The sequence below is a fragment of the Delphinus delphis genome, chromosome 5 (genome assembly GCF_949987515.2).
Source record: "Delphinus delphis chromosome 5, mDelDel1.2, whole genome shotgun sequence".
Lineage (NCBI taxonomy): Eukaryota > Metazoa > Chordata > Mammalia > Artiodactyla > Delphinidae > Delphinus > Delphinus delphis.
This window is the reverse complement of record NC_082687.1, coordinates 103482919-103510132: the sequence shown is the minus strand read 5'-3', so window position 1 is coordinate 103510132 and position 27214 is coordinate 103482919. Positions and strand designations below refer to the sequence as shown.

The 27214-nt window shown below is 51.3% G+C and overlaps 1 protein-coding gene across 4 annotated transcripts; it reads right to left on the bottom strand.

Moving 5' to 3' along the window:
- Positions 1 to 693: 693 nt before the first annotated feature.
- LOC132426087 (high mobility group protein 20A-like) lies at positions 694 to 27214 on the bottom strand. 4 transcript variants are annotated; one of them, XM_060012827.1, is made up of 14 exons: positions 27103 to 27214; positions 24240 to 24296; positions 23208 to 23371; positions 22193 to 22303; positions 19937 to 20016; positions 18812 to 18935; positions 16662 to 16788; positions 13606 to 13664; positions 9869 to 9937; positions 9630 to 9738; positions 6624 to 6827; positions 5829 to 5920; positions 3280 to 3409; positions 694 to 861 (listed from the first exon to the last, which is right to left on the bottom strand). In XM_060012827.1, exons 1-14 carry the CDS (start codon positions 27128 to 27130, stop codon positions 857 to 859), a joined length of 1359 nt encoding a protein of 452 aa, XP_059868810.1. In that variant the 5' UTR covers positions 27131 to 27214; the 3' UTR covers positions 694 to 856. The 4 variants fall into 4 exon arrangements, with proteins under 4 accessions (XP_059868810.1, XP_059868812.1, XP_059868813.1 ...); XM_060012829.1 differs by lacking the exon at positions 9869 to 9937; XM_060012830.1 differs by lacking the exon at positions 22193 to 22303.

Genomic DNA, 27214 nt, shown 5'->3' with positions numbered 1-27214 from the left:
TTCTGGCCTCCTGTGCCCCACCTCCCTTGTCACCTGCACAGCAGGCTGGAAGGAAAAGGAATTGACCCTTCCTGGAAGCCATCCTCCAGCACTGATGGAAGGGAGTTGGTGGATAAATACCCCACCTTCCAGGCCACTGCGTGGGATGCTCTCAGGTATGGGTCCTACCCTGGCTCCCAGAATTTCCCTGGGGGTTCAGCCACAGTTTCTTGCTGACACAGTGCACCCTCTCATGTCTGTCCTCCCCTGCCTGTTTCAGTTCCCCACTCCCCTACTTGGATCACCTCCCAAACTACCTGCTTCGTGCAGGTACTGATCTCAAGGTCAGCTTCCAGGGGACCTAAATGCATACAAGATGATTGTGTTACTCCATCTTCATCCCATCCCTTGAGGCTGATGGGCAGCAGTACTGTCTTTATAATTCAGTAGAGGAAACCAAAGTGTCCAAGAGGCTGAGGAGAGGGGCTGCTCGAAGTGCGCCAGAGACTCAGGGCCGCCGGGCACAGTGTGCCCTGCGAGCAGGTACGCACTGCACTCACTCTCTGTGCTTGCAGAGGCAGACACACTCCACCAACATTTTCCCACATTAAAGCTGCTCAACTTTTAGTCCGTAGAGGGAACACTTACAGGGCAGACACTGCGAAGCCCCAGACAAAAGACAGATTGCGTCTGTTGTGCAAACACACACGCACAATTTATTTTTTCCTGGGTCAGTAGAGCCGTCCTGGCTGTCCCATCTGCAGGACCCCAGGATCTTCCACTCTTCCTCCACTGAGGGAAATACACCTTTGGAAGCTGACTCCTGTGTGTCCAGGATGCGTCCTGGGGTTCCGTCGGTGCGGGGGTGGGCACTGCTTTATGCTGTAGAGTTGGAAAGGGAAAGCAGACAGTTTACCGCCAGGAGAAAGCTATGGAGCCCAAGGGCTCCTTCAGATGAAGCACGATCCATGCTTGCTCTGCTCATCTCAGACATGCCTGCAGAGACAACTGTGCACTGGTCCCGGACAGAGAACTCGGACAGGGTCCTGGAGAAGGGGGTCTGAGAGGAGGGCCCACCTGGTGCTCCACTGGACACAACTCAGGCTTAGGCAGGATGGCTGGGTCACATCATCAGCCCCAATTTATTCCCCAGTGTCACCGTCTGAGACTTGGAGCTCTCTGAGGTCATAAAATGTCTCCTGGAATTTCTGGCTTCCCAGCACCGAGCCCAGGGCTCAGAGGATGTCTCTGGATGGAGTGAACCAAGTGAGTGGGCTGAGGGGAACCACAGGAAACAGAGGGTGGTGGGAGGAGAGAAGGAGCTGAACCCGCAAAACCACTTTCTGGACATTACTTCACACCAGATGCATTGATAAATTTGGAGCCAGTGATCAGTAAATGTTTTCTAAAAGCTGGGTTGCCTTTACATTATACTGTCCGGGCACCACATCCAATGCCTTCCATCATGCATTCCCTGGGAAGGACACCCACGTGAGAACACGTGGACATCAACCAAACCCCAGAGCATCCTTCGTCTGCTCCCCAGAGCTGCTGCTGTCATGACTGCAGTAAATGGATCCAATTCACAAGAAAAGAAAAAGGCCACAGGGAGGGAGAGAGGGCTGGGGCCCATGGGCTTATCAGCACTGGAGAACACACCTCCTACCTGCTTCCCACATCCAGTAGGAACCTGAGCCTGTGTAATCCTCCTTTCTTAGGAGCGCTCAAGCCTGGCCCGTTGCGGAGCACAGGCTCCGGACGCACAGGCTCAGCGGCCATGGCTCACGGGGCCAGCCGCTCCGCGGCATGTGGGATCTTCCCGGACCGGGGCACGAACCCGTGTCCCCTGCAGCGGCAGGCGGATGCTCAACCACTGCGCCACCAGGGAAGCCCCACTTACACTATGTAAGGATAAAAATTCACATGGAATCTGGCCAGGGCAAATGCTCTCAAGTGAGGATGGTGAGGAGAGGGCACGGGAGGGAAAGAGGCCAAGTCTCCAAATTTCCAAAGCAGCAGGACCTGCTCCATCTGCCTCACTGCCAGGGCCCTTGGCCTTGAGGCGTCGCTATTAGTAGAGCAGGGATGCTCCACCCTGTGCCCAGATGTGATGTGTTCTGGAGTCACTGCTTCACCGTGATGTGAGACCCCAAGTGTCCCACCCAGCGTGAATCAGCAGGGGACTGGGGCGCTGTCCCATTCGTAGCAAACAGACAAGCTGTCAGTGAACAAATCCGTCTGATTCTCGCCTGCACAGGGCTGGTGGCCAGCCAGTAATGCACCAGTGAGGCTACGCCAGGTCTGAGAGTACTGACATCTGCCAGACTGATTGGTAAACAGCCACTGCCCAGGAGCTGCCCGATCCAGCAGCCAAGGGGGTTAAGGCCTGGTCCAGCAGGGGCCCCAGGGACCCTGCTCTCAGCTCACGGCCAGCCATGTCTCAAGAAATTCCTGTTGTTAATGATTTTGGACACTACCCCATTCATAAACAGATAGAAGACGGCTGGAAGGAAGGAGATGCAGGAAGAGGCGAACAGTAAAAGCTTCTAGGGAGGGCAGGGAAGGGATCCGGCAGGGGAGTGGGGAGTGAAGGGGAATGGTCACGTTTTATGTTTCTCCAAAAGGTCACATTTAAATATTTTACAATGAAATGGTATTCATGATTTTTTTCTTCAAAGAGGAGTGTTTGCACCAGGCCTGCACAGGACACAGCCACGTATGTGCTCTATGCCCTCCCTCACCTCCTTGGTGCCAGGGTGCGGGGCTCCCTGCCTGCTGTGCCTCTGGCCCCTTCTTTGCCTCAGGAGTTTGGGACTGTCCTCTTGGGTCCTTCCTCTTTCAAGTCCTTCTAGAAGCCCACCTCCCATAGATAGAGAACTGCCTCCCAACTGAGTGCCCATAGCACCTTGTCCATGGAGGGAAGCTCTCCGCTGGGACACTGCACACCGACAGTCTAGTGACTCAGGATCTGTCCACCTGATTAGAGCTTGAGGCCAGGGGCTTCTCCACCTCTTCATCCCCTGGCAGTGCCCAGCTCAGGGCCTGGCACCCAGTGGGTGCTGGATTTAGGATCACAGTATCATCGTTCATCTCCGTACATCCCCCAGCACCCAGCAGCAAACCTGGACGCACTGGCCATGTGGGAAGCATGCTGAGTAAAGATGTGGGGGACGCAGGCATGAATAAATGAATGGACAGGAACCTCTGGGCCTCGGTTTTATAGACCAGCGAGGACCTGGAGGGAGCATGCATGTGGCCTGGGGAGAGGGGGAAAGGGACTGCCCCGGACGGCTGGCTCACTCGTGTCTATTACTCGCAGGCCGAAGTGGGACAGCATCAGGACCATGTTCAGGTTCTCAAACTCCTTCTCCAGGACGACCCCGTAGGTCTTCAGGCCGGCCAGCTCCACCTCCAGCCTCTGCCGCCGGTTCTAAAAGAACAGCAAAGGGTTCAGGCAGCTAGCTCCAAGACTTTCCAAGGGAATGAATGAAAGAATGAATGAATGAACAAACGAACAAGTGACTAAATAAGTATATAAATATGTATATAAGTAAATGAACAAATAAATAATTAAAAGTAAATAAGTAAATAGGCCCCAAGTAGATAAATAATCAAATAAATAAACAATTAAACAAAGAGGGTCTTGAAGCTGCTCTCAGAATCCATGAACACAGTCAATCTCCCTTCCCCACACCTCCAGTAAGTAAAAGAGCTACCCCACTGACACAGCCTCCACTTGTCAAAAATCCTATTACTTCGTGCTGGACCCTTTATATCACTCAGTATCTCACCCTCCTGCTGAGGATGCGTCCCCGCCTGGGAAGCGAGGTTCCGGGGTGTCAGTGGCCTGCCCCAGCCCCATGACCACGGACGGGAGCCCAGACCCACAGCTGGGCCTGATTTCTGAGCCAGCCCTTCTCATGCTGCCATCTACAGGGCCCTGGGGGCCAGGATGACATGGGGCAGCCCCAGGGCAAGGGCTGTGTGTGCAGTGGGTGAGTTCCCACCCTGGAGAAGGTTTGACTGTGTGTCCCGCCCTCGGCCCCTCCCAGCATCCCTGGCAGGCAGGCGTGGTGGTCCTCCTCTAAGATGTGAGCTGGGAGTTCAGTGAGATGCCTTGCTAAGGAGGTCCCGGACAGTAAGGGACACCCCTCCCCACCCCGGCACACACTCTCCCTGCCGCCCAGGCTGCTAAGCGAGGAGCCCTGGCAGGGCTGATTTCCAGGGACCTATGTCAGGGGGGTCATTGCACGATGGCTTCAGATAACTGGGGTATTTCCTTTTTTTTTTTTTTACACATTCACTGTTCTTCAAAATTCTGTAACAAAACTACACTCAAAGGAAACAGGAATTGCAGTGGAACTTTGTGGTGCACAGAAGTGTGGGATGAAGGATCTGCTGGAGGCATTGGAGGGGACAGCCCCAGAGGGCGATGCTATGACGCCCACTGGTACCCTGCCAGGTGGATCAGTTCATGTCATCGCTCACAACCACCCCATGGGGCGGACCTACTGTTCCCCCCAGTGGTGCATGGAGAGACTGATAACCGGGGAGGTGAAGAAATGAAGCGGGGAGCTCGGGGCACACAGCTGGGGGAAGAGCCTGGATTCCAACCCCGAGAGCCTGTGCTCGGGACCACAGCAGATGCCACGTCCTTTCTGGACCTCTTTAAGGCTTGTGCTTTTTAAGTAAGCACCAGACTCCTAGGAATCCCTCCCCAGGGAGCTCAAGGATGAGTGTAAACACTGACAAGAGTGTTCACAGTGTTATTATAATATAATGATTGGATGTAGCCAAAATGTCCACCAACTGGGAAACAGGAATCCATTATGGTTCATCCACATAATGACATATTTTGCAGTCATGAGAGGCAATTCTTACAAGGACATCGGAGGAGATGTGAAAAGGCTTACTTACTATGGAATGAAATGGAAACCGTAGGAATCAAACTGTGTGGGTTTTATTCCAATTTTTCCTTTGTCTCTGTCTCTCTTCCTACCTACCTACCTATCTCTACCTATTTAGATAAATACAGAGATACATAAATATATAGATAATATACAAATATATCTACGTAAACAGATTTAGATATTTGTGGAAAACAAGACTAGAAGATGCTACACAAATGTTAATGATGCTTCTCTAATGATTGGATTTCATTTTTCTGAAAAATTTCAAAATGTCTTCTGAAATTTCAAAATTTTCTTCCAGGAATATAACTTAATTTTGTATTCAGAATAAAATAACACATTTAAAAATTGAGACTTTTTGCACGGTTTCACCACATCTTCTCTTTGCTTTCATCAAAACAGGTACCACCCATCAATGCATAAATGTGCACACACTTGCCAACTGAAAATTATTCCCAATCCACACCAGGCAACCCTCCTTGTGGTATGTGGTCCAGACCTCCTCTCATGGAACGGGATGCGAGCAAGGACGCTCGTCACACCCTAAGCTGTGGTCACGGAAGCTGGTGCAAACCGGGGCCCCCAACGGGGGGAGTGGGCCAGGGACGTGCAGTGGGTAGAGAAGCAACAGGCCAGACGCCACGGGGCAGCGTGGATGAACACGGAGCCTTGAGTGAAGCAAGCACGCAGCACAGGAAGGCTCACAGCACAATTTCTCTACGTCGGAAACACAAACACTCTGTATTTTACAAGAATGTATAACAAGTATGCTCTAGCAGGAATGGTGGGGAGGCGAGTGGCACCTTGGTTTGTGATGCGTTATTTCAATCGGGCCACATGGTCTTCTTCCCCTGCCTCCCGACCCCACCAGGTAGGGCCCTGAGCTGCGCAATGGGGCTACAGAGATGGGACTGGGCACTTCCCTCCCGAGAGCCTCACCTGAAACTCCAGCAGCTGCCTCTGCAGGGCCTCCTGCTCTACTTGAGCTCTTTCTAAAGTCTTCCTCAGCTCTCTGAGCTCAAATTCTTTGACTGGGAGGAAAGGGGAGAGAAGGCTGCCTTTATCTGTTCTTTCCATCAAAAACCTCCCCTTCTCTTTGAACCGCACCTCACACAGGCAACAGCTGGGACCCTGACATGTACAGGGCATCCTCAAAACCCTTTTTAATATTGCCTATTTCATTCTCTGATAATATAAAGGACACCTATCCATTGAGGGAAATAAGAAAGGAATAAAGAAAGGAATAAAGAAAAACAGCACCTTCCTCTTGCCTGCCAGAGGTAACCACTGTTAACATTTGCACAGATTCACATATGCATAATTTTATAAATATAGTTGAGATCGTAGGGAAGTTATGAAGAACATGGGTCTTGGAACCCATCCCATCTCAGCTCACTATCTATACAACCATGGGCAAGTTACTTAACCTCTCCGTGCTGCACTTTTCTCATCTTTAAAAGGAGGGGATACTATAACCGACCTCACAATTAAAAGGTAATTTGTATAAACTTCTTAGACCTGTGCCTGGCTTACCGGAAGCCCTTGGTTATTTCCCATCTGATTATTATCTTTACTTATTGTTATTCTCGTAGTTGCAACCTTTCCTTTTTTTTTTGTTTTTTTGTTTTTTTGTTCCACTTAATATTATAACCTATTATGTAGGTTGCTCTTACTAGGATTATAAAACCCTCGGCCACCAAAGTTACTAGGGAGTTGTAGAACTTGACTACTCACTTTTCAGAAGTTTAAAGATGAACTCTTGCAAGAAACGTAAGTCAAGTGAAGCAAAACTCGTCTCTGGAATCAGGCCTCTGAGTGGAAGTGGATCAGGGCACTCAGCTTCCTCCTCTGAGTCCCCTTTGTTCAAATTCTGACCTACCTCTCCCTCCAGAGGCTCCAGATGCTTCAAGCACTCAGCAGAATCTTTTTCAAATTCCCCTAAAAAGCGAAGAAATCCCGTGTCAAAAGTCAGCCCCTTGAGCATAAGATGAGTGGCTCCTCTGGGTCTGGCCCTCTGTCCAGATATGGGCAAGCCCGTCCCTTCCGAACCCCAGTCCCTGCGCCAGGTCCCCAGATGTACAAGAAGAATGTACTGGGACCAGTGCCAGATGGAGGGCAGCAAGGGAGGCTTCCTGGAAGAGGGGGTCCTTGACTGAGATGGGTATCTTTTTTCCAAACCACTTCATTGAGATCTAAATCACATACCATACAATTTACCCATTAAAAGTATATAATTAAATGGTTTTTAGTATATTCAGATATGTGCAGTCACCACCACAATCATTTTTAGAACATATTCATCACCTCCCCAAGAAAACCCTGGTTCCATTTAGCCATCACCCCCCATCCCCCACCCTCCCTCAGCCTCAGGCAACCACTAACCTGCTTTCTGTCTCTACAGATTTCCCTATTCTGGACATTTCATATACAGGAAATCGTACAATCGGTGGTCCTTTGTGACTGAGCTTTTAACTTACCATGTTTGTTTTCAAGGTTCATGTACATTATAGTACATATCAGTGCCTCACTCCTCTTCAGGCTGAATAATATTCCACTGCACGAATGGACCGTATTTTATCTATTTATCAGTTGATGGATGTTTGGGTTGTTTCCACTTTGGGGCTACTATGAATAATGTTGTCATGTACATTCATAATATTGTGTGAACATATATATTTTGTTCTCTTGGGTACATACCTAGGAGTGGAATTGCTGGGTCATATGGTAACTTTAAATTTTTGAGGAACTGCCAGACTGTTTTCCAAAGTGGCTGCAGCATTTGATATTCCCACCAGCAGTGAATCAGGATGTGATTCCTCCATATCCTCCCCAGCACTTGCTATTATTCACCTTTTTGATAGGGTTTTGAAGGATGAATAGGAGTGAGACCCAGTACACAGAGGTGGGAAGGCCATTCCTGTAGAAGGGCAGCTTGATGAAAAGAAATTACAGAGCAGGGAGCTACAGGGAACCATTAGCAGTTTGAGATTCCTGGAAAGTAAGTGGGGAGGTAGGGAGTTGCTTATCTGCTACAGCCCCCAAGCTCATAATAATTACACAGTGGACACCCAGAGTGTGCCAGGCATCACAGGATTAACTCATTTCCTTACGACAGCCCTGTGAGGTCAGTATTATCATTATTCCCAATTTTGCCCTTGAAAAAATGAAGGCAGTGGGCAGAGAGTTCAGCAAAGGTGATAAAGGCAGTAAGTGGCAGAGCAGGGATTCAAACGCAGGTCCTTAATGGTGACAGGGCGCTGCCCACCTAAGATGTCACCAAGGCAGGGATGACTGTTGTCGCCACAGAAAGGAGACAACAAGTATTAAACTACCAGAGCCTCCTATGGAGGCAGAGGGCACCCTAGTGGCTGCCCAGGACCATTCCTGCTCATGGGGATGGGTTCTGTTGCGGTGATGAAAATGTTGTAAACTTAATTGCAGTGGTGGCTGCACATGTCTGTGAATATACTGAAAACTACTCTCCGTGGGTGAGTTTTATGGTGTGCGAATTAGATCCCAATAACACTGTAAAAACAAAGAGCTCTGGGACCTTGCCCCACACCTGCCTCCCACCCTGGTTTTGCTGAGAGGGAGTGGAGAGCTGGGGAGGGGACCGCTCAGGTTCTTCTGGGGCGGTGACAGAAGAAGCAGGCGACTCCTGGGCTCACTCTCGTCTCAAGGGGTTGGCGGGATCCCAGGCAACGAGAGCCACATGAGATCCTGCTCCGAAAGGATGTGGCTAATGCCCCCTCCCATCAGGACCGAGACTCAGAGACCCAGAGACTCAGATACTGCAGCGGCTCAAAGCCCTGCTTTCCAACAATATCACAGCAATTAAGGCAGACATGGAAACGCTCTTGAGAGCCTGACTGTTAACATAAAACTGGTAGGCGGTTTCGGGAGAAGACGAAGCAAGGTGTGCCCATGTCTGTTTCCCTTTAAATAACTGCAAAGGCCCTCAGAGAGTTACATGGAATCAGAGCCACACGTATCTACAGCCTCATGGTCCCCTAGTACATGATTTTATAGATTTTGAAATGAGCCGTAATCCTCTCCAGCGGGTAATTTACACAGTATAACTCTAGGCATATGGAGTGCACACATTATACTCAATTTCAGGTAATGAGATTCATTTTTACTTTCGTTGCCATTATTCACCTTCAACAAGACATTACTGAAGACACTTTACTTCCTTACAAACCCCAGACAAAGGTGAGCCTCCTGTACACTTGTGCATTCCCTCATCAAATGTTTATTGCAACTCTACTACGGGCAAGAGATATGTCCTAAACCACATGGCTCCTTCCTTCCAGGAGAGCAGACGTGTGTGTGTATGTGTGTGTGTGTGTGTGCACGTGCACGCGCATGCACGCACAGTCATGACTGTGTGTGAGCGTGTCTTGTGTCTCTGCATGTATGTGCACATAGACATGTTGCAGGGTGATGGTGACAGTAGCAGGGGATGATAATTACTAAGCAAAGGGTACATGTCACACCCTCAGGAGCCCCCCACCCCATGTCTGAAACCAGGAAAGACTTCCTGGAGGAGGTGACATCTCAGCTGAACCAGGCCTGCACACGGCTCTGATATCCATCTTCAGAAGAGCCCTGTGAGGCGGGCGATTTCAACCTTACTTTACAGATGAGGTAGTGGAAGCACAGAGAGGTTAAGTAACTGGCCCCAGCCCACTCAGCAAGCACGGTGCTGAGAAGGGGCTGCACTGACCAGAGGCTGGTTACCTGTGAGGTTCTGCAGGTGCTGCTTCCCCAGCAGGTGCTCCCGCTTGTTATGCAGGGAACTGAAGAACTGCCTGCAGGTCCGACAGTACAGGTCATCGTTCTCATCCCCCTGCGGACGGAGACGGTTTCTGGTGAGCAGGGAGGAGGCGGGATCCCGCCTTCTCTGAACATAAAATTAGCTTAAAACGGCAGATGGGCTTCAGCGGAGCCAGGCTGGGTCTTGCTAGTCCTTTTTTCACCTGTGAGATCGCTTGCCGGGTTGAGGCTTTTCTGAGCACAGCTGAGAATTTCAACTCATCCCAAGGCCTCTGTCACCGAGTGAGAGAGAAAGTGTTAGGAATGTGGCAAAGGGGGTACGACAGGGAGGTTTTGAGAATTGGTGGTGTTGTCTGAGTCCACAACCAATTCTGAGTTTTTCATATTTTCAAAGAGTTTGCTTTGAAAACATGAACAAAATGAACTCTGTGACTAAATGACAAAGATGTGTCCTTTCATCAAAATACATATGTACTAACCTGTAGGTGCTCATATATCCATGGACTATTCTGGAAGATGCACTAGAAACTGGCCAGAGTGGATGCCTTGGGATGCAGGGATGGGGCGGGGGAGTGAGGGACTGGGGCTCTGGGCACAGAACCCCCCTCCCATTGTAAACCTTTGTGCACTGTTTGCATTTATTTTTTTTTTTTTTTACCATGCACGTATGTTATTATTATTTTTTGTGTGTGTGGTACGCGGGCCTCTCACTGCTGTGGCCTCTCTCCTCGCGGAGCACAGGCTCCAGACGTGCAGGCTCAGCGGCCATGGCTCACCGGCCCAGCCGCTCCGCGGCACGTGGGATCCTCCCGGACCGGGGCACGAACCCGCGTCCCCTGCATCGGCAGGCAGACTCCCAACCACTGCGCCACCAGGGAAGCCCACGTATGTTATTTTTAAAAGAGAAACAGTTAATTTAAAAAAAACATAGAGCTGTATGTATTTGCTTACATTTAGTTCAGAGACGTAAAAACTCCCCAAGCTCTGACAAGAGATGGTTCCTGTCACAGACTTGAAGTGTCCCCTGCTGCCCCGAGAGCTGGCGGGGAACTGACCATGCTCAGGACACTCTGCCACTCACTCTGCTTCTCAGGGATCCTCTCCCGCATCAGAGGGGCACTCCTTCAGCCCAGAGATGTGCCCCCAACTGGAAGAGTGTCTGTAGGGTTTCTTCCGCACCATCTGTGAGGCTTGCCTCTGCCTCTCACTAAATGAGCGGCAAGACCGGCTAAGAGAGGCCGGGAGCGAGGAGGCCCCAGGGAGCTCCACAGCGGGAAGATGAGGGCTGGCAGAGGGAGGGGGACTCGTCAGGAGGGAGCTTCACGGAGGAGAGAGAGGCCACTGCCGAGAAAGGGCCCCAAATGCTCATCGAGGCCAAGACATCAGAGCAAACATCCAAGCTGCACGTACACCTCAACAAAAAATTCCACCCTCTCACTTTTGCTTATAGAAATACGTCATTATTGTACGGGGCTTCCCTGGTGGCGCAGTGGTTGAGAGTCCGCCTGCCGATGCAGGGGACGCGGGTTCGTGCCCCGGTCCAGGAAGATCCCACATGCCGCGGAGCAGCTAGGCCCGTGAGCCATGGCCGCTGAGCCTGCGCGTCCGGAGCCTGTGCTCCGCAACGGGAGAGGCCACAACAGTGAGAGGTCCGCGTACCGCAAAAAAAAAAAAAGAAAAAAAGAAATATGTCATTATTGTAAAATTAATTGCACATAGCCCAGGGTGGTGGGGCTGAGCCTTTCAGGTTTGGTGACCTTTTGAACAATTATGGGAGGGACCCAAAACTCATTCAGGTAATCCCTAGGACAAATCCTTTCACAACCTGAAGCCAAGACTAGGAACCACTGTCAAGAGAAAATGAATCACAAGGCACCCAAGAAAAAGTGTCCAAGAAAAACAATAGCCAGGAACCATTTATCCTATTTCTCCATTAAAGTGCGAGGTCTTCATCTATGAGAATCAGTGCATGTTTCCCTGCAAGTTCAACTAGAGCAGCTGCACTTTCATTGGGTACCAGGCACTGAGCTACTGGCCCTTGGCCTCTTGGCTTCGTGCCTCTGCATTACCAGGCATTAACAGGGCAGCCCCATAAAGAGTGTGACACACGGTCCCACCTACGCTGGTGGACAGAGATATGAGACATGAAACAATAACAGTGACTAATATATTCAAGCCAGGCATGGACACTGCATGACTCTCTGCTCTTACATCGTTCAGTCATGTTCTGAGCTATATTTTGTTATGAGGAAGGCCAGCCGCAGACTTAAAGGTGTTTGACTAAGGTCACAGAATGGGTGAGGAAGAAAGGCAAGGATCTAAAAAAGCATGGTGCCTGCTGGCATCCCTCCATGGTGGGTGGGGGACATGGTGAGTAGGGAGATGGACGCCAGGTCATGGAAGGCAATGGGGAGCCAGCGCAGGCTCCAGGGAGAGGATGGCTGGGTTGGTGGGAGAGTAGCTGGCTGCGCAGAGCAGACCCCTTCAGGGGGAGGGGCTGCCGGCGGGAACTCCACTCATGTGGCTCCTTTCATAGCGGCTCCAGCCTGGGCCACAGAGGGCTGACCTTTCATGTGGACAATGGACTCAGGAAGTCCTTTGCCCTCTGTCTCAAATCATTTTCTAATGATAAAAGGTGGTGTACTTCAAACAATGTTTAAAGCTATTACAAATGCGTGTTGAAAGTAACAGAAAAGGGGGGGTGTAAAGTGAAAAGTAAAAGGTACCCAGCTCCCACTCCTACTCACTACTACAAGAGCTTCTTGAGTAGCCTTCCAGAACGTTTCAATGTAAACACATCTGCCCCTTAAGAGTCACTTTCAATTGTTCTTCATTTGTTAAATACATACATTTCATCATCAATTAACTTCAAAGGGAAAACACCTACAAATTACACCTTAGCTCAGACCACCTGACAAGCCTGGTCCCCACTGCCCTGTCTTCATCCCCATCCGCATACTGTCTGCTCCAGGCGTCCTGAACTGCTCAGAGCCACACACACACACTGGGCTGCTTCCCATCCCCGGGCCTTTGCAATTCTTGTTTCCCCAGGCTAGAGCTCCCTCTGTGCTTCATTTCCACCTGGCCAGCATTTCCTCTAGGAATTTCCCATCTCTTCTTCATGAGCATCATCTCAGAATCACCTGCCCTGAGACTGACTCGCCCAGAGTCAGGGGCCGCTCTCACCGTGCACGTGTCTCCATCACAGCAGATCCTGGTGCGAAGTGTTGCACGCTTGCCAGTTTCCCCCGAACAGGAGCCGTGAGGCTGTGCTTCACCCACCTCTGCATCCTCAGCCTGGTCTCCCACCTCCCACTGAGCTGGGCTCAGTACATACTTGTCCAAGGAACACACAAAGAGAGGCCTCGATAAGGGACTGACGTGTGAGCCACACTCCAGCAATGCATGAAATCCTGTGCCCTGATGCTGTGGTTTCCTGCCATAACCAACTACCACGAACTGGATGGCTTAAAACAACAGAGGTTTATTCTCTCATAGTTCCGGAGGCGAGAAGTCTGAAATCAGCCTTACTAGACCAAAATTAAGGTGTGAGCAGGGCTTAGGTCCCTCTGGAGGTTCTGGGGAGAATCTGTTCTTGCCTCTTCCAGCCTCTTCTGGTGGCTGATGGCTTCCTTAGCTTGTGGCCGCACACTCCAATCTCTGCCAGTGGTCACACGGCTTCCTCCTCTTCTGTGTCAAGTGTCCCTCTCCCCCCCTCTTGTAGGGACACTTGTGACTGCATAATTCCCCTCCCTCAAGATCTTAACTTAGATCACAGCTTCAAAGACCGACCGGTTTTTTGCCATATAAGGTAGCATTCACAGGCCCCAAGGATTAGGACCCAGATATCCTTTGGGAGGGACCATTTCTCAGCCGCCCACACCAAATGAGGGTGATTATTTTAAAACCACATCCCCCTGCCCCCCCAGCGAATACTTACGTCAATTGCTGAGAAGTCAAGGCCCTCGCTCTCAAACTCACATCCTAGTGTACCTGTTCCTGATGGAGAAAAAAACAGCATCATTTTACAAAGCATCTGTCTCAGAAAAGGCCTCAGCCTTATTGCAGCAGCATCAACTCAAGGGTCAGAAGCGCCTTCTGAGGCTGAAAAGATTTATCCTAAGAGGTCTCCATGCTTCCTGCTGGAGGATCAGTGCTTGACTTCAGCTGCTCAATTTCAGTAGAGGTCTGAAAATCCCTTATTATAAACCAAGAGGAAAAACTGGATACCTCTGACCTCAGTTTATAAACACCTGGCCAGGTATGGAATGAAGATGAGAGAGAAACAAGGAAAAACATAAACAATTCATTTTTTACTAGCATGGCAGAATCTAGTGGTATTTTTAAAAACTATTAGAATTATTATATTTTTATATAGTAAACTTTTAAATTTTACTGTGTTTTAAATAAGACAGAAATACATCTTATTTAAAAACCAAGCTCTCTTGGGGCGGCCTTTCTTTGTAACACGCCAGCTTGTCACGTGATGACAATCTACAAACAATCACAAAAATAAGAAGGCAGCAGAACTCCAGCATGGCTGAAGGATTAAGCATGATGCGGTGTTCTCTGCGAAGTCTGACATAGCATTCTTTTTCTTTTTTTTTTGCGGTACGCGGGCCTCTCACTGTTGTGGCCTTTCCCGCTGCGGAGCACAGGCTCTGGATGCGCAGGCTCAGCGGCCATGGCTCACGGGCCCAGCTGCTCCACGGCATGTGGGATCTTCCGAGACCGGGGCACGAACCCGCGTCCCCTGCATCGGCAGGCGGACTCTCGATCACTGCGCCACCAGGGAAGCCTCTCTGCTTGTTTTTGTAATTAAGTTTTATTGGCATGCAGCCTCACCCATTCATTAACATATTGTCTATGGCTGCTTTCCTGCTACAACCACAGAGTTGAGTGGTTGCGACATAGACTACAGGGTCCACAGAGAGTACAGTATCATCTAGTCCTTTACAGAAGTTTGCAGATACTCTCTCTGGATGAAGCTGTGGCAGAGGGGGGAGGCTCACGCCCCAGTGCAGAGGGTATGAAGCGCGAATTCTTACTGAACTCGCTGTGTGCCAGGCACTGAGCACCAAGCTCCTATGGTTTAACTAGTTTGATCCGCACCAGGCCCTGTGCAGGAGGTCCTATTACAGCCCGACTTCCTATATGAGGAAAAGGAGGCACTAAATGCTTTAGTGATTTGTGCAAGGTGGCAGAGCCAGGATTTGGACCCAGGCATTTGGACCGCTGAGCCCACACCTGACCACTATGGAGGCAGCGCTCAGCCAGGCCCAGGCGGGAGTGAGAAGCGGCAAAGTGGAGAGCTGATGGGCTCTGCCGGGATGCCGGTCAGCCCCCAGCATGGGGAGGGCAGGAAGAACCCTCAGGATGGACAGTGACGGACCCCGCACCACTGGTGAGGACACCCCACGCTGCCCTGAGGCCATGTGCCCCTTGGAGGGGAATGTGCCACGGGTGGGGTGGCAGCCCTGAGTCTGAATGTAAACTGGGCCTCTGGTGGGCACTGCAGTTGATACAGCTTCCAGTGAGGATGGTAAAGACGGTGAATGAGAAGCGACCTCCATGGTGAAGGCAGGGTCAGCAGACAATAAATGGAGTTCGCGTCTCTGCCTTAGGCCTGCACCCCCAGAGGCACACTCTGAGACAAGGATTTTGCTGCAAGTGGGGGTTTTTTTGGACAGTGATCTCGGGAAATGCTGGTAGAGGAGTGGGGAAGTGGGTAGGGAAGGGGAGAAAGCCAGTATGGGGGGCCTTGCTGAGCAGAGGCCACTACAGTCAATAGGGCGCAGTCCCACCAGGAGCCTCGAGGGGGCGCATGGGACACATCTCAGCATGGCGGGTTGCGGGAGTTGGGGTGTTTACATGCCATTCTTGCCATTCCTGTGCCCACTGGTTTAGGGATGCTCAGTGTGTTGATTCCTGATACATCAGGCCTGACTCCAGTTGGGCAATGCCGGGGCCTGCAGTAGGATGCTGTTGGCACGTGGGGACGTGCCACGTAGATGCTATGGGGAAGTGGACCCCCAGCGTAATCAGAGTGTGGTCCCTGCACCAGCAGCCTCGGCAGCGCCAGGGGCGTGTTGGAAATGCAGACCCCAGACCTGCTGGGTCAGAACCTGCATTTTAACAAGACTCCCGGTGATCCAGGGTACTTTCGAGTTTGAGAAGCAGTGAGTTCCATAACTGCGGGTTCCTTTCCTCTTTCTAAGGACTAAAATGTAATCACTGGCCCAGCACTACCTGACCATTCTCTGACGTTCCTGAGAAGGAGGGAATGAGATGCCTCCTCTTTAATCAGGTACAAGATGTGTCTCAACCTGGCCAGAAGAGCCGCAAAGGGAGACCGTGATGCCAGCGGCTTTGTTCGGGGCGTGGCTCTTCCCCCTCCCCCAGCTTTGCAGAGGTATAATTGACACGTTTAAAAATGTATATACTTAAAGTGTTCAGAGAGGATCTACTCAGTGAATTCAATACACAATAGCGAAAGGATAGTCTCTTCAATAAATGATGTTGGGAAAACTGGATAACCACATGCAAAAGAATGAAGTTGAACACTTATTTTACAGCATACACAAAAATGAACTTGAAATGGATTAAAGACTTAAATGTAAGACCTGAAACTGAAAAAACTCCTAGAAGAAAATGTAAGGAAAAAGCTCCTAGACGCCAGTTTTGGCAACAGTGCTTTGGATATGACACCAAAAGCACAGCCACAAAAGCAAAAATAAACAAGTGGGACTACATCAAACTAAAAAGCTTCAGCAGCAGTCAGCAAAATGCAAAGGCAACCTACAAAATGGGAGGAGATACCTGCAAACAGTATATCTGACAAGGGGTTAGTATCCATAATACATAAGGATGTGAATGCTGACCAAGGCTGAGACTAACACAGAGCATTTTTCAAATGTGCCTTCTGCTGTAAAACATCCCATAGCCTCAGGCCTGGGAGGCAGAAGCTGCAGCCCACCCCAGCCAGGCCCCACTCACCGCACAGCGCCTGCACTTTGTGCGCTGCCCGCCTGCGCAGGAAGGCTCGGTAGGCCTTGGAGCTCTGGTAGGCCTGCAGCTCTCGGATGTAGCGCTGCTTGTCTTCAACGGCCTCATACACATACCTCTGGAAGAAGGAGCACAGAGATTCTGAGACTCTCCTAATCTGGGGGAGGGGGGGCGGCTGGAGGTGTCCTCTTGTCCAACTTGCCTCACTCTTTCTAGGATGGTCCCAAGAAGCTATTGCTCATCTTCTACTTGCACACCTGCTGGGATGGGAACCTCACTACCTAACAGCAAGTTCATTGCTTACTTGAATAATGCAGACCACAGAATCCCTTCCAATCAGCTGGAATCTGCCTCCCTGTGGCTTTTACCATTCTGCTAGGTGTGGTCTGATGACTGTAGAGGAGGGTAGCACTCAGCTCCCCTCCCCGCCTTGAGGGACCTTACACTTCTATTCAATTATCACACAAGCAAACATCAGTGCTTAACTCTGTGCAGGGTCCTGGGTGGGGCACTAGTGATAGAGACGAATCAGACCCAGCCCCAAGCTACCCCATCTGCTACTGTTTTCCCTCCATCAGTTAACACCTGTCTCAACCTTCCTCCCTGGGCCAAATCTTACTAATCCTTCATGATCTATCACAGAACATTTACCTCCTTAAGCATCTTTCTCTGATGCCCCCAGGTTGACTCGGGGCACTCCCACACTGGTTTAGGTGCCTCCTGGAGACCCCCTGCCCCTGGCACAGACCTCTGTCCCAGGCACCCCTCACCATGGAATGTATGCGTCCACTTCGGAGGTCCCGACAGCCTAGACTGTGAGTTCCTTGAAGGCAGGGACTTGGATTCATCTCCAGCCACCGAGGCTGGCATCAGCTGGTGTAACCCAGGGACAACTAGTGTGTGTGTGTGTGTGTGTGTGTGTGTGGGGGGGGTTATCTAAGGGTAAATTGGGAGCCAGAACCAGAGATGCTTGGTGGAGCCCCGCCTCTCTCCTCCCCCAAGACCTAGCTCCAGCAGACAGCCAGGGCCCCAGTCTGCTCTTAGCCAGAGTCGGGGGGCCTGCCCAGACTGGGACAGCCAGGGCTCTTGCAGTTGTCTGACTGGCTACTGGATCTACTTCCTGAATGGTTGCAAACCTGAGTAGCAAGGAGAGGAATGTTATTAGTTGATACCACGCCCCCAAAGTAGGATTTCTCTGAAACACGGGGTTGGCCAAAAAGTTCATTCGTGTTCTTCCGTAAGATGATATGGAAAAACCGAAATGAAGTTTTTGGCCAACCCAATAGTTAATTTGAAGCAAGGGTTTTCTACAGCTAAAAAGTTGCAAGTGCAGGGGTTTAAAGAAGCTCATCTCAGAGTCTTGTGTTTAACCCAAAGAAAGGACACTCCAGAGGCAGCAGGCAGTTCTGGGAAAAGTATGGGCTCTGGGGTCCGACATACTTAGAAGGAGTTTGGGAGGGCTTTCGTAGGAAGTGGTGCTGAAGCAGGCGTGTCTGGATCAGTGTGACTGGCATGTGGGTTGGGGTGGTGGCAGAAGTTGACATTGGACATGAATGCCATGATAAAGGCATGACTGTATCCCCTACGTTAGTGTTTCTTCCCCTGTGACCCCAGAACATACTTCCCTAGGAGGCTAACAGGTGCTCTGTGTATAAGGGGTTCCATGGTGGAATTAGTTTGAGAAAGCCTCACAGGAGAGAGGACAGAGATTCTCACACCCCTAGAGTGCTCTGCTCCGTCTCTCCTTCCACATCTCATTCCAGGAGAGCACGGACCTCGCCTGAAATATTTTTAAGTGAGTAAAATTATATTAAAATGCTCCAAAAAAAATTCCTGCAGGGAGAAATAAAGATCTGTTTCACTTGATTTACTCCAGAATTTCCTAAACTTATTGGACCATTTAGCCATGTTTCATGGATTCGCCCTTCCTCCTGACACAGTTTGGGAGATGGTGGACGCCAAAGCTACAGAGACCAGTCATTGCTTTGAAGGGGTGGGGTGAGAGGCACCTCCCACCCACCTTCTGGCAAGTTCCCTCTGGCTCCAGTGTGAAGAGACGGACCAGGAGGGAACAGCCCCTAATCAAGGCTGCAGACAGCTAGGCCCACTCCTCTGCGCATTCCACGCAGAAAAGGACTTACTTGCTTTTTCTCTTGGGGCAGCTGAGCCCACTGAGCGGCCAGCATCTTCGTGATTTCCGTGAAAGGCAGATCTGGGTGCCTGGCCCTCAGGGGGCTCCTCTGCTCATTTAGGAATATCACGTACCTGCACCAGGAACGGAACAAACACAACAGCTCTGAGCTACTGGCTGGAGCGGAGGCCGCGGGGCCTGCTGCAGCTACTTCCACTTTCAGGTTTTCATAAAAATAAACAGTCATGGGTTTGCCCATATTTTTCAATCTAACCAGTGAAATGGAGGTTAATCAAAAAGGGGAAAATATTTGAATGGCTGGCTTATCCAGAGACTGATGGAAGACCTAAGGGGGACCGCCCCCGATGGGAGGGGCATGAAGACTGAGTGGGCAACTCACTCAACCCACCTGAGCCTCAGTTTTCCCCTCTGTGTAATGGATATAACACCACCTGCTCATGAGGTTGTTGTGCGGCCCAAATGCTCCAGGTACAGGCCACCCTCCTGATCAGGGATTCGGGTCGAGGGAGAGGGAGAGAGGCTGTGGGCATTGGGGTGAGACAAACCCGTCTTTGGAACAAAAGCCACGTCCCCAGGAATTACAGGAAAACTGAGAAAAGACCTTCACCCTTAGAAATGTGAGGACCCTGAGGATAAAAGAGAAAAGCGCACAAGCTTCCAGAGGAGCAAAGTGACCCTCAGAGCAGTGGGAAGTGACTGGCCTGGGGCCTCTCTTCTGCAGCCTCCGATGGCAGGGGACAAGGGACGGACGGTCTCAGTGCAGTTGGTGGGGGAGGGGGCATTTTGAGCCTTGATGAAGGTTAACTAGCTCCCCTGAGGCCGTGGAGCAAGCCTGAAAGGGAAACCAGACCTGCTGGCCTCACAGCCACCCCTTTTCCCGTCTGTGAGCCAAGCCCAGCTCTCCTTTGAGCATCAGAACCTTATTCTAGCTTAAAGCACTAAGCAACCCTCCCTCACTCCCTGGCGTGTGAGGCCCCGTAACGATCAAGGGCCCTGAAAAACAGACAAAGGCTGAGATGGGATAAGAGGCCATCCAGGCCTGGCACACAGCAGAGGCCACAGGGTGAGCCCAAAATGTTACCTTAACATCAGTCAGGTAATCTCCCCATCTTACCCTGTCCTAGGAGCGCGGGGAACAGGAGGGTCCCTTGGGGGTTTCCTTTTCTTGCCTTTAGGCCAGCCCCCTTTCCTTTTCTGAAAGAGTAATACACAGAGGAAAACCTCAGGATTGTCAACAATGATTTACCATATTCGAATCACAGCCTACAATACGGCAACATACTAAAGTGTCCTCGTCACACTTTACCCACGCGGCTTCTGACCTCCCGGCAGCTCTGCAGCGTAGCAATAATCGTGCCCTGAAGATGAAAGAACCGAGGCTTGGAGGACATTATGGCTGCCCTGGTGTCCCTAGAAGGCGGGGGAGCTGGGGACATTCCCTCCCATGGTGTCACGACTGCATGCGCACATTGGGCACAATCAAGAAGGCAATGTGAGGTTTCTGTAACTCACTTCACAGTGGGTGGGGCCCGGCCTCAGCACTGGGGACAAGGCGTAAACATCTGAGCTTGCCTGGTGCTCAGCCTGGGCTCCCATCTCAGCTCTGCCACTTACCTGTTATGCGGCCTCAGGTAAATTAGTAACATCCCCGTCCCTCCGTTTCCCCACTTGTAAAATGGGGATCACAAAAGTCTGAACCTTGTGGGTTGCAGTGAGGATTAAATGTGGACATATTCATGTATTTCTTAGAACAGAGCCAGGCACCTAGTAAGTGCTCACTAAATGCAGGCTGCCACAATCGAATGCAGACCCCTCCTGTGGCAGCCAGCTCTCGGGAGGGAGACCCAAGCTGCCCCTCCCTCTTCTGTTCACTGCGTTTCTTGGGTCATTACAGTGCCTGTGCCCTTGCTGCCACTGAGGCCCTGTGCCATGTTCGGAGGATAGAGGGCTGAGTAAGATGCAGACCTGGCCCTCAAGCAGCCCAGTCTGATGCAGGAGGTCTGATGCATGTAAATGATGGCAACAATTCATTACAGGGATAACAGTTACAGAATGACAGCCTGGACACCCTTCCATTCACATCTCAGTTTCAAATTTTCCTAAACCAAACACACACACACACACACACACACACACGCCACTAATGGTGGAGAGTAATCAAAACGTGGCCTTAAAAACCTCTGTTTCAACTGTTTCAGCTTTCCAGTTTTCAGAACTCCCTCCCAGACATGCCCATTTTGGCCTTTCCAGGGCCGGGAGACAGGCAGTTTGGTCAGTGGCCCAGCAGGCTGGCTGGGTGAGGATCTGGTGCTGCTGCAGCCAGGCCACATGTGCTGGGGACCAAAGGACATAGGAGGTCAGGGCAGCACGTGGCATGGGGACTTGAGGAACAGGAGGGTAGAGCTCGGGCCAGGCAGAGGCAAAGAGCCAGGCTAGTAGCCACGTGTGTTAGAGAGAGACTGCTGCAGAACACCTAGCAAGGTGCTGGGCCTGCTGTAGGTGCATGACACAGGATATGACACTCTCCCTTGTTCACTTCCTTGCTGATCCCTGGAGTCTGAAAGTGAAGGACAAGCCTTTCAGGACCCTGGACAGCTCCCGGGTCCCGCAGTCCGCTCTGATTCCATGCAAGAAAAACTCAAACTGTTTCTACAGTCCGGTTCACTGGGAGCTTTCCAACACACATGTTCCTGAATTTGAGTCTCACATTCCCCACCAGAAGCAAATATTTCAATCACCCCGTGCCACAGGAAGACACTCAGAAAGATGAATGACTTGGCGGCTTCTGTTAGAGCCGTGCCTTCTGAGGGAGACCCCACAGCTGCCTGGAGTCACGTGGGATGTGGATGGGCTCGCCCAGCCGTGCATCACAGCTGCCACCTCCTGTCTGCCTGCTCAGTTCCTCTGCCGCAGCACACAGAGGAAGTTGTTTGTTTGTTTTTAATTGGAGGAACCACGTTCATTTATTGATACTTATTGTACTTCTCTATATTCTAGTTTCATAAGTCAAAACTAAAACTAAAAACGCGTATCATTTTCCTGCCATCTTTGGTCCTTTGTTTCAGTTTCTTTATTAAAAGAAAATCCTTCCTGAGTGTTTTCTTCGTTTGCCTGGAAACCATAGTTACGGAGACAAAGGCACTTGGGAAGGCTGCAGGAACACTTTTCTCTGAAGCTTTTTGTTCTCGCTGAATTTCTCACACAAGATTTATACCAAATTGACTCTGCCCTAAATAGAGCCACGTACACAGTGAGCTGATCATTAGCACAAGGTGTTACTACATGGAGAGCATTTCCCACACACTGGAGTACATTAGTTTCAAAGGAAAAGCAGAAGTAGAACATGATTGAGCAAGGAAAGACTGATTACCAAAAAAGCGTAGTCAGCAGGAGAGCAGGAAATCCGTGGACTGGCAAAATTCAAGGGGAAAAGATCCATTTCAGTTGGATTCTTGACCAGCACAGAACTCTCATGTTCAGACTGTAACAGACGGTGAATTTTGGATATCTGGTTTTATACACAGAATTTTCTTTTACAAAGAATATGTCCCTTGGGAGTCAGCAGGGTGTAGCAGAAGGTGTGAGGGGCTTGAGTGACAGATATGGGCTCACTCCCTGGCTCTGACACACTGTAAGCCTGAGCCCCCATTACCTCTGCAGCTCCCAACTGTGACACAACAAAAGGCAGCACAGGGGTGGGTTTGTAGAGGGCCAGCACAGTCCCAGCACATAGCAAGGCTCAATGCAGGTATGTTCCTTCTCTCTATTGATAAGGTAAAAAACCTCAAGAACATACCAATGAACAGGATCCTACAAGGCAACTAAGCAGATCTCAAGGAGAAAAATATTTCCGTTTATGCAACTAATCACGTCAATCATTTGGGAACCAGATCAAAGCTCAGATGATGATTATAATCATGGTTGGGAAAAGGATCTTCGCCCCAGTGGTTTTACAATCAACTCCCCCAGCAAAGTCCAGGTCCTGGTTTATTTTCCCACTTAGCCACACTGTGCACTCCACTCCACTCCTCACCAGCTGCTTTTCCTGCACAGAGAATGAACGGGGGTCATCTCCCAGGTGAGAACTGCTCACCTCACCCCAGAACCTTCACCAGAAACCCTAAGTTTCCTGGAATAGTTAGTTAGGCCCAGGAGCCAAGCTCTTTGAGATCGAATCCTGCTCTGCTATTTACTGTGTGACCCTGGGCAAGTTCCTTGACTTCTCTGTGCCTCACAGGGTTGAGAGGGTTTGAAGAGACAATGCCCAGGAGTGCCAGCCTAGAGCTCGGAGCACAGAACACACTAAACACGCGGGTGTTATCACTCATGTCACGATGCCAATGCAGCACGTGAGGCCCTCTGTGCCTGCCCTGGACCACACTTGCCTTTCGCTCCTCTGCGTCCTGCTCCTTCGGGTCCCCCGGTTCAGCCAGCACAATGTGCTGAGTGGGCTGAGACACCAGGTCCCAGCAGCGTGCCTGGATCACGGAGCTCCCAGGTAGTAGGCTGCCTGTCCCACTTGGAGATGGGAGAAGGAATTCTATGGGCACTAGAACAACAAGAAACGGCACATAAGGTCAGAGACATTGAAATCACCACCCCCCCTGGAGTCCATCCAACACTCCAGGCACTCTGTGATATGCCATTTGCATTTTCAAATGCCCACAAGTGACAGCAAATGCCTAAAACCTGAGCTGGTGGTCATTTCTCTGGGGCACAGATGGTAAGGACAGGGGAGGTGTTACACAGAAACAAGTCACTCCCTGTGAGCAGGGCAACCGAGCTGGCCCTCAGGTCCTGCTCTGTTGGACCTGCCTCACGGACCCTCGCCCAGGGGAGCATCATGGTTAGAAGTGTGGGCTCTGGACTCAGACCGTTGGGGTTCAGCCCCCAGGTCCCAAGAGTCAGCTTCACGCCAGCAGCAACACACTTCACTTGCCGAGACCGTGGCTTCCTCTTCACAATGTTAGAGCAAACTTCAGACCAACTTCATGGAGTTGTTGAAATGCCTGTTCACACCCCAGGTATTTACAGGATGCCTGCGATATGCTGGACACAGCAGACAACAGCGCATAGAACAGACAGATATCCAGTCCCCCCGGAGTTTACATTCTAAGGGTGGGGGATTACACTAAAACTTGTAGGGTCCTCAGAGCAGCACACAGCCCTCAGTAGGTTCTCAGTAATGTCACTGTTATTTTAGTGGCATTTTAAATTGGTGCATTTACAGAAAACTATCCTTTGAGAATGTCAAGAAGGTTATCTGCGGTCAAATTATCCCCTGATCCCCTATGAAGTAGGCGGGATGGTAATTATGATCCCATTTTACAGATGGGAGAGAGGTGGGAATGGGACAATACATAGCTCAGATCTATTAAATGTACGCACGACCTACACACACACACACACACACACACCTGTTTGTAGATGGAGAAACTGAGGTGCCTGGAAGCAAAGTGATTCCAGAGAGAAGCCTAGAATCACACAGGTGGGAAAAGTCAGGTGAGATCTTGAACCCAGGTCTCCTGGTTGCCAGCCCAGCGGTCTGTCCTCCTCCTCTAACCTGCACCCCCTATGGTTCCTCGTGCGGAGGGGAAGGTAATAACTTTCAAGTGACCATGCTCAAGAGTGACCCCATCAGTAGCCCATTAAGAACTATTTAACAACCACAATGCAGGCCCCCTGCCAAACAGCTCCAGACGCTGACTTGTCTTAGAGTGAGGAAAGACAGGAAGGAATCCACTGACTTCCCTCTCAGCTTCCTGGGAAGGGGAAGTGCGGCAAATAGTGATGACAAAACCCAGCATTCTGGAACTTTCTTTGGCTTGTATCCACATGGCCAAGCCTGGTCCAGGCCTTGTAATCCATCACTAGGACTGTTCTTGTTTTTTTAAATGGTATTTCTGTTTTGAACCATAACTCGTGGGTATGGCTCAGAAATGGGGGGAGGGTACCCAAGGGTGATGGTAAAGGGTAGACAGTGCCCCTCCCTGGTCCTCCAGCACCAAGTCCCCTCCCTGGAGGCTACCGGCTAGGGGGCTCTTCACATGCCCTTCCAGAGCTAGTCTGTTTATTTACAAACACTCCTGTCCCCCACACAATGGCAAACTAGTTGCACTGCACTAAATTTACTCCTTTCATTTACTACGTCTTTGAGTTCTTTCTGCACCAGCCCATTTACAGTCGCTGCATTTTCTGGTGAACGGGCCACAGAGCAGTTAGCGGCCCCTAGTAACAGATGCAGGATACTCCTGGTTTGCACACATAGCTTGCATGCAGTGGGCTCTCTAGAAATCGGGTTGCTGGGTCAAAGGGCATGTGTGTTTGTAATTCAGATGGACCCTGGCTGGCACATACCCCTCCACAGGCTGGACCCACTTCACGCCCACCAGCAGCGTAGGACCTGGCTTCCTCCTGAGGATCCCTGCCTCTGGGTCCACAGGTGAAAATCTCACCACCTCCCTCTCTGCTCATGTCACTCTATGGCTCCCCCTGACTTCGGCATGGAGTCCAGGCCCCCTAGCCTGGTACCTGAAGCTCCAGGAGGCTGGGCCCTAATGACTCATCCAGCTGCACGCTCATCCAACTGATACAGCTGACTCCAAAAGGTGGTGATGAAAACGTACAATAAGCAGACCCTTTACGCATATTATCCCGTTTAATCTTCAGCATGACTCTGATTACCATGGCAATATCCACAGATGGAGAAAGAAGTTCAGAGAGGTCAGTGACCTGCCCAAGTGTCCACAGCGGGGCAGGGCAGATGGGACCCCCCACCTTGGGTTGCCTGCTCTTCCCATCTCCCCAGCTATCTCACCAACAAGCAGAAATCGTCTCCCATCTAGTACAGCCCGACTGCTGATGCCCTGAGCCCACTGAGCGCAGCCCCAAATCTCCCCTGCCTTGCCTTCACCCTTTTCCAAGGATCCAGGAACAGCAGGAAGGAACCCATTTGGAGGACAGCTCTCAGTCGATTCATTCATTCAGTGGACAGACATTAGGACCAGTGCCAGGCCGCAGGCAGCGGCTGCAGAAACAGCAGTGGCTGACAATGCAGAGTGTAGGGAGCTCTAGGTCAATACCAAGTCCTAGTTCCTTGGAGGGCAAAAGCCATGGTGATTGCCTAATGCTGAGACTGTGGAACAGTCTATGACTTGCTCAAGCCCTTCAATCCAGAGACAAGTGGTGCCTGCCCTGGGGCACTGGCCTCCCCACTTACTGGACAGTGCAGTGGTCACCCCATGCCTCAGCCAAAACGTCTGGCCTCAGAGCCAGCTCTGCCACCCATTAGGCACATCATCTCTCGTTCCTCAGTCTTCTCAACTGTAAGATGGGACTACTAAGAGGTGGCACGGTTATTACAGTGCCTGGCTCCCAGATAGCAGGCTACAGCCAAGAACTGGTAGTATTCTAACGTCGTCAGAGTCTGCGTTGGAACGTGAGAATACAGTCTTCAGAGTTCAACTTTAGGCTCGAATGCCACCTGCCCGCAGGTGACAGAAACACATCAGCCAGGAGCAAATTACGGGATTTTCACTAAATTATCATACAAGGTCGGGAAACGGGATTTTCTGCATAAAGGGAAGGTTCTGGACAGAGACCTGAATCTTTCCAGCGTCAGTTTCAACATTTGCACGGTAGACGCTGAAGCTCTGACACCCACCGACCTGGACTCGAATCCTGGTTACTCCCCTAACTACCCGAGGGGCTCGTTCAAGTCACCGAAAGCCCTCTGTTTCTCACTGTGGAGCACAGTCCCCGCCCCCAGGTCGCCAGGGCGTTACACGGGACAGGTGAGTACAGGTTCTCTGAGCCGAGCGCGCGGCCCGAGCGCTGCACAACGCAACAGCTCTCCTGACCAGAGTTGCCCCCTGACGCGCAAGCGTCCGCCCCCAGCAGCGACTGGTGACCGTGGCGGCGGGCCGGGATCGCAGGCCGGTTCCGGAGCCAGGGCCGCCCCTGCTTCAGCACTGGCGGCCGCGGACCCGCTCTCGGGCGGGGGGTCTCAGGGACGGGGAAGAGGTCACCAGAGCGGGGACTGGGGCGGCGGGGGAACAGACGGGCACCTGCGCCGAGGGACGCGCGGGGAACGGACCGGCCCGGCGCAGGCCCCAGTCACGTGCCAGGGCCTGGGCACCGCCCCGGGCATTCACACCCGCGCCGCTGGGCTGGGCTGCACCGGGACGCGCCTACCCCGTCCCGGGGACAACCCCCCCACCCCACTCCCGGGGAGCGGGGCGCGCGCGGCAGAGGGGAGGGGCCGCAAGTCCAGCCACTGACCCGCAGCCTGGCCGCTGTCCCGCTGCATGTCGCCCGCCCGCCGGGGCCACCACCCAGCGCCGGCGGCTCCGGGCTCGGCCCACCCGGTGCGCCAGCCCAGCGCCTGCCGCTC

Coding starts and splice junctions, on each gene's coding strand:
- LOC132426087 (XM_060012827.1), bottom strand. CDS start 27,130: ATGCAGCGGGACAGCGGCCAGGCTGCGG. Junction 13,665..16,661: donor CAAAGTGCAGGCGCTGTGCG/GTGAGTGGGGCC, acceptor TTTCTCCATCAG/GAACAGGTACACTAGGATGT. Junction 6,828..9,629: donor GCACCTGCAGAACCTCACAG/GTAACCAGCCTC, acceptor TTCGCTTTTTAG/GGGAATTTGAAAAAGATTCT.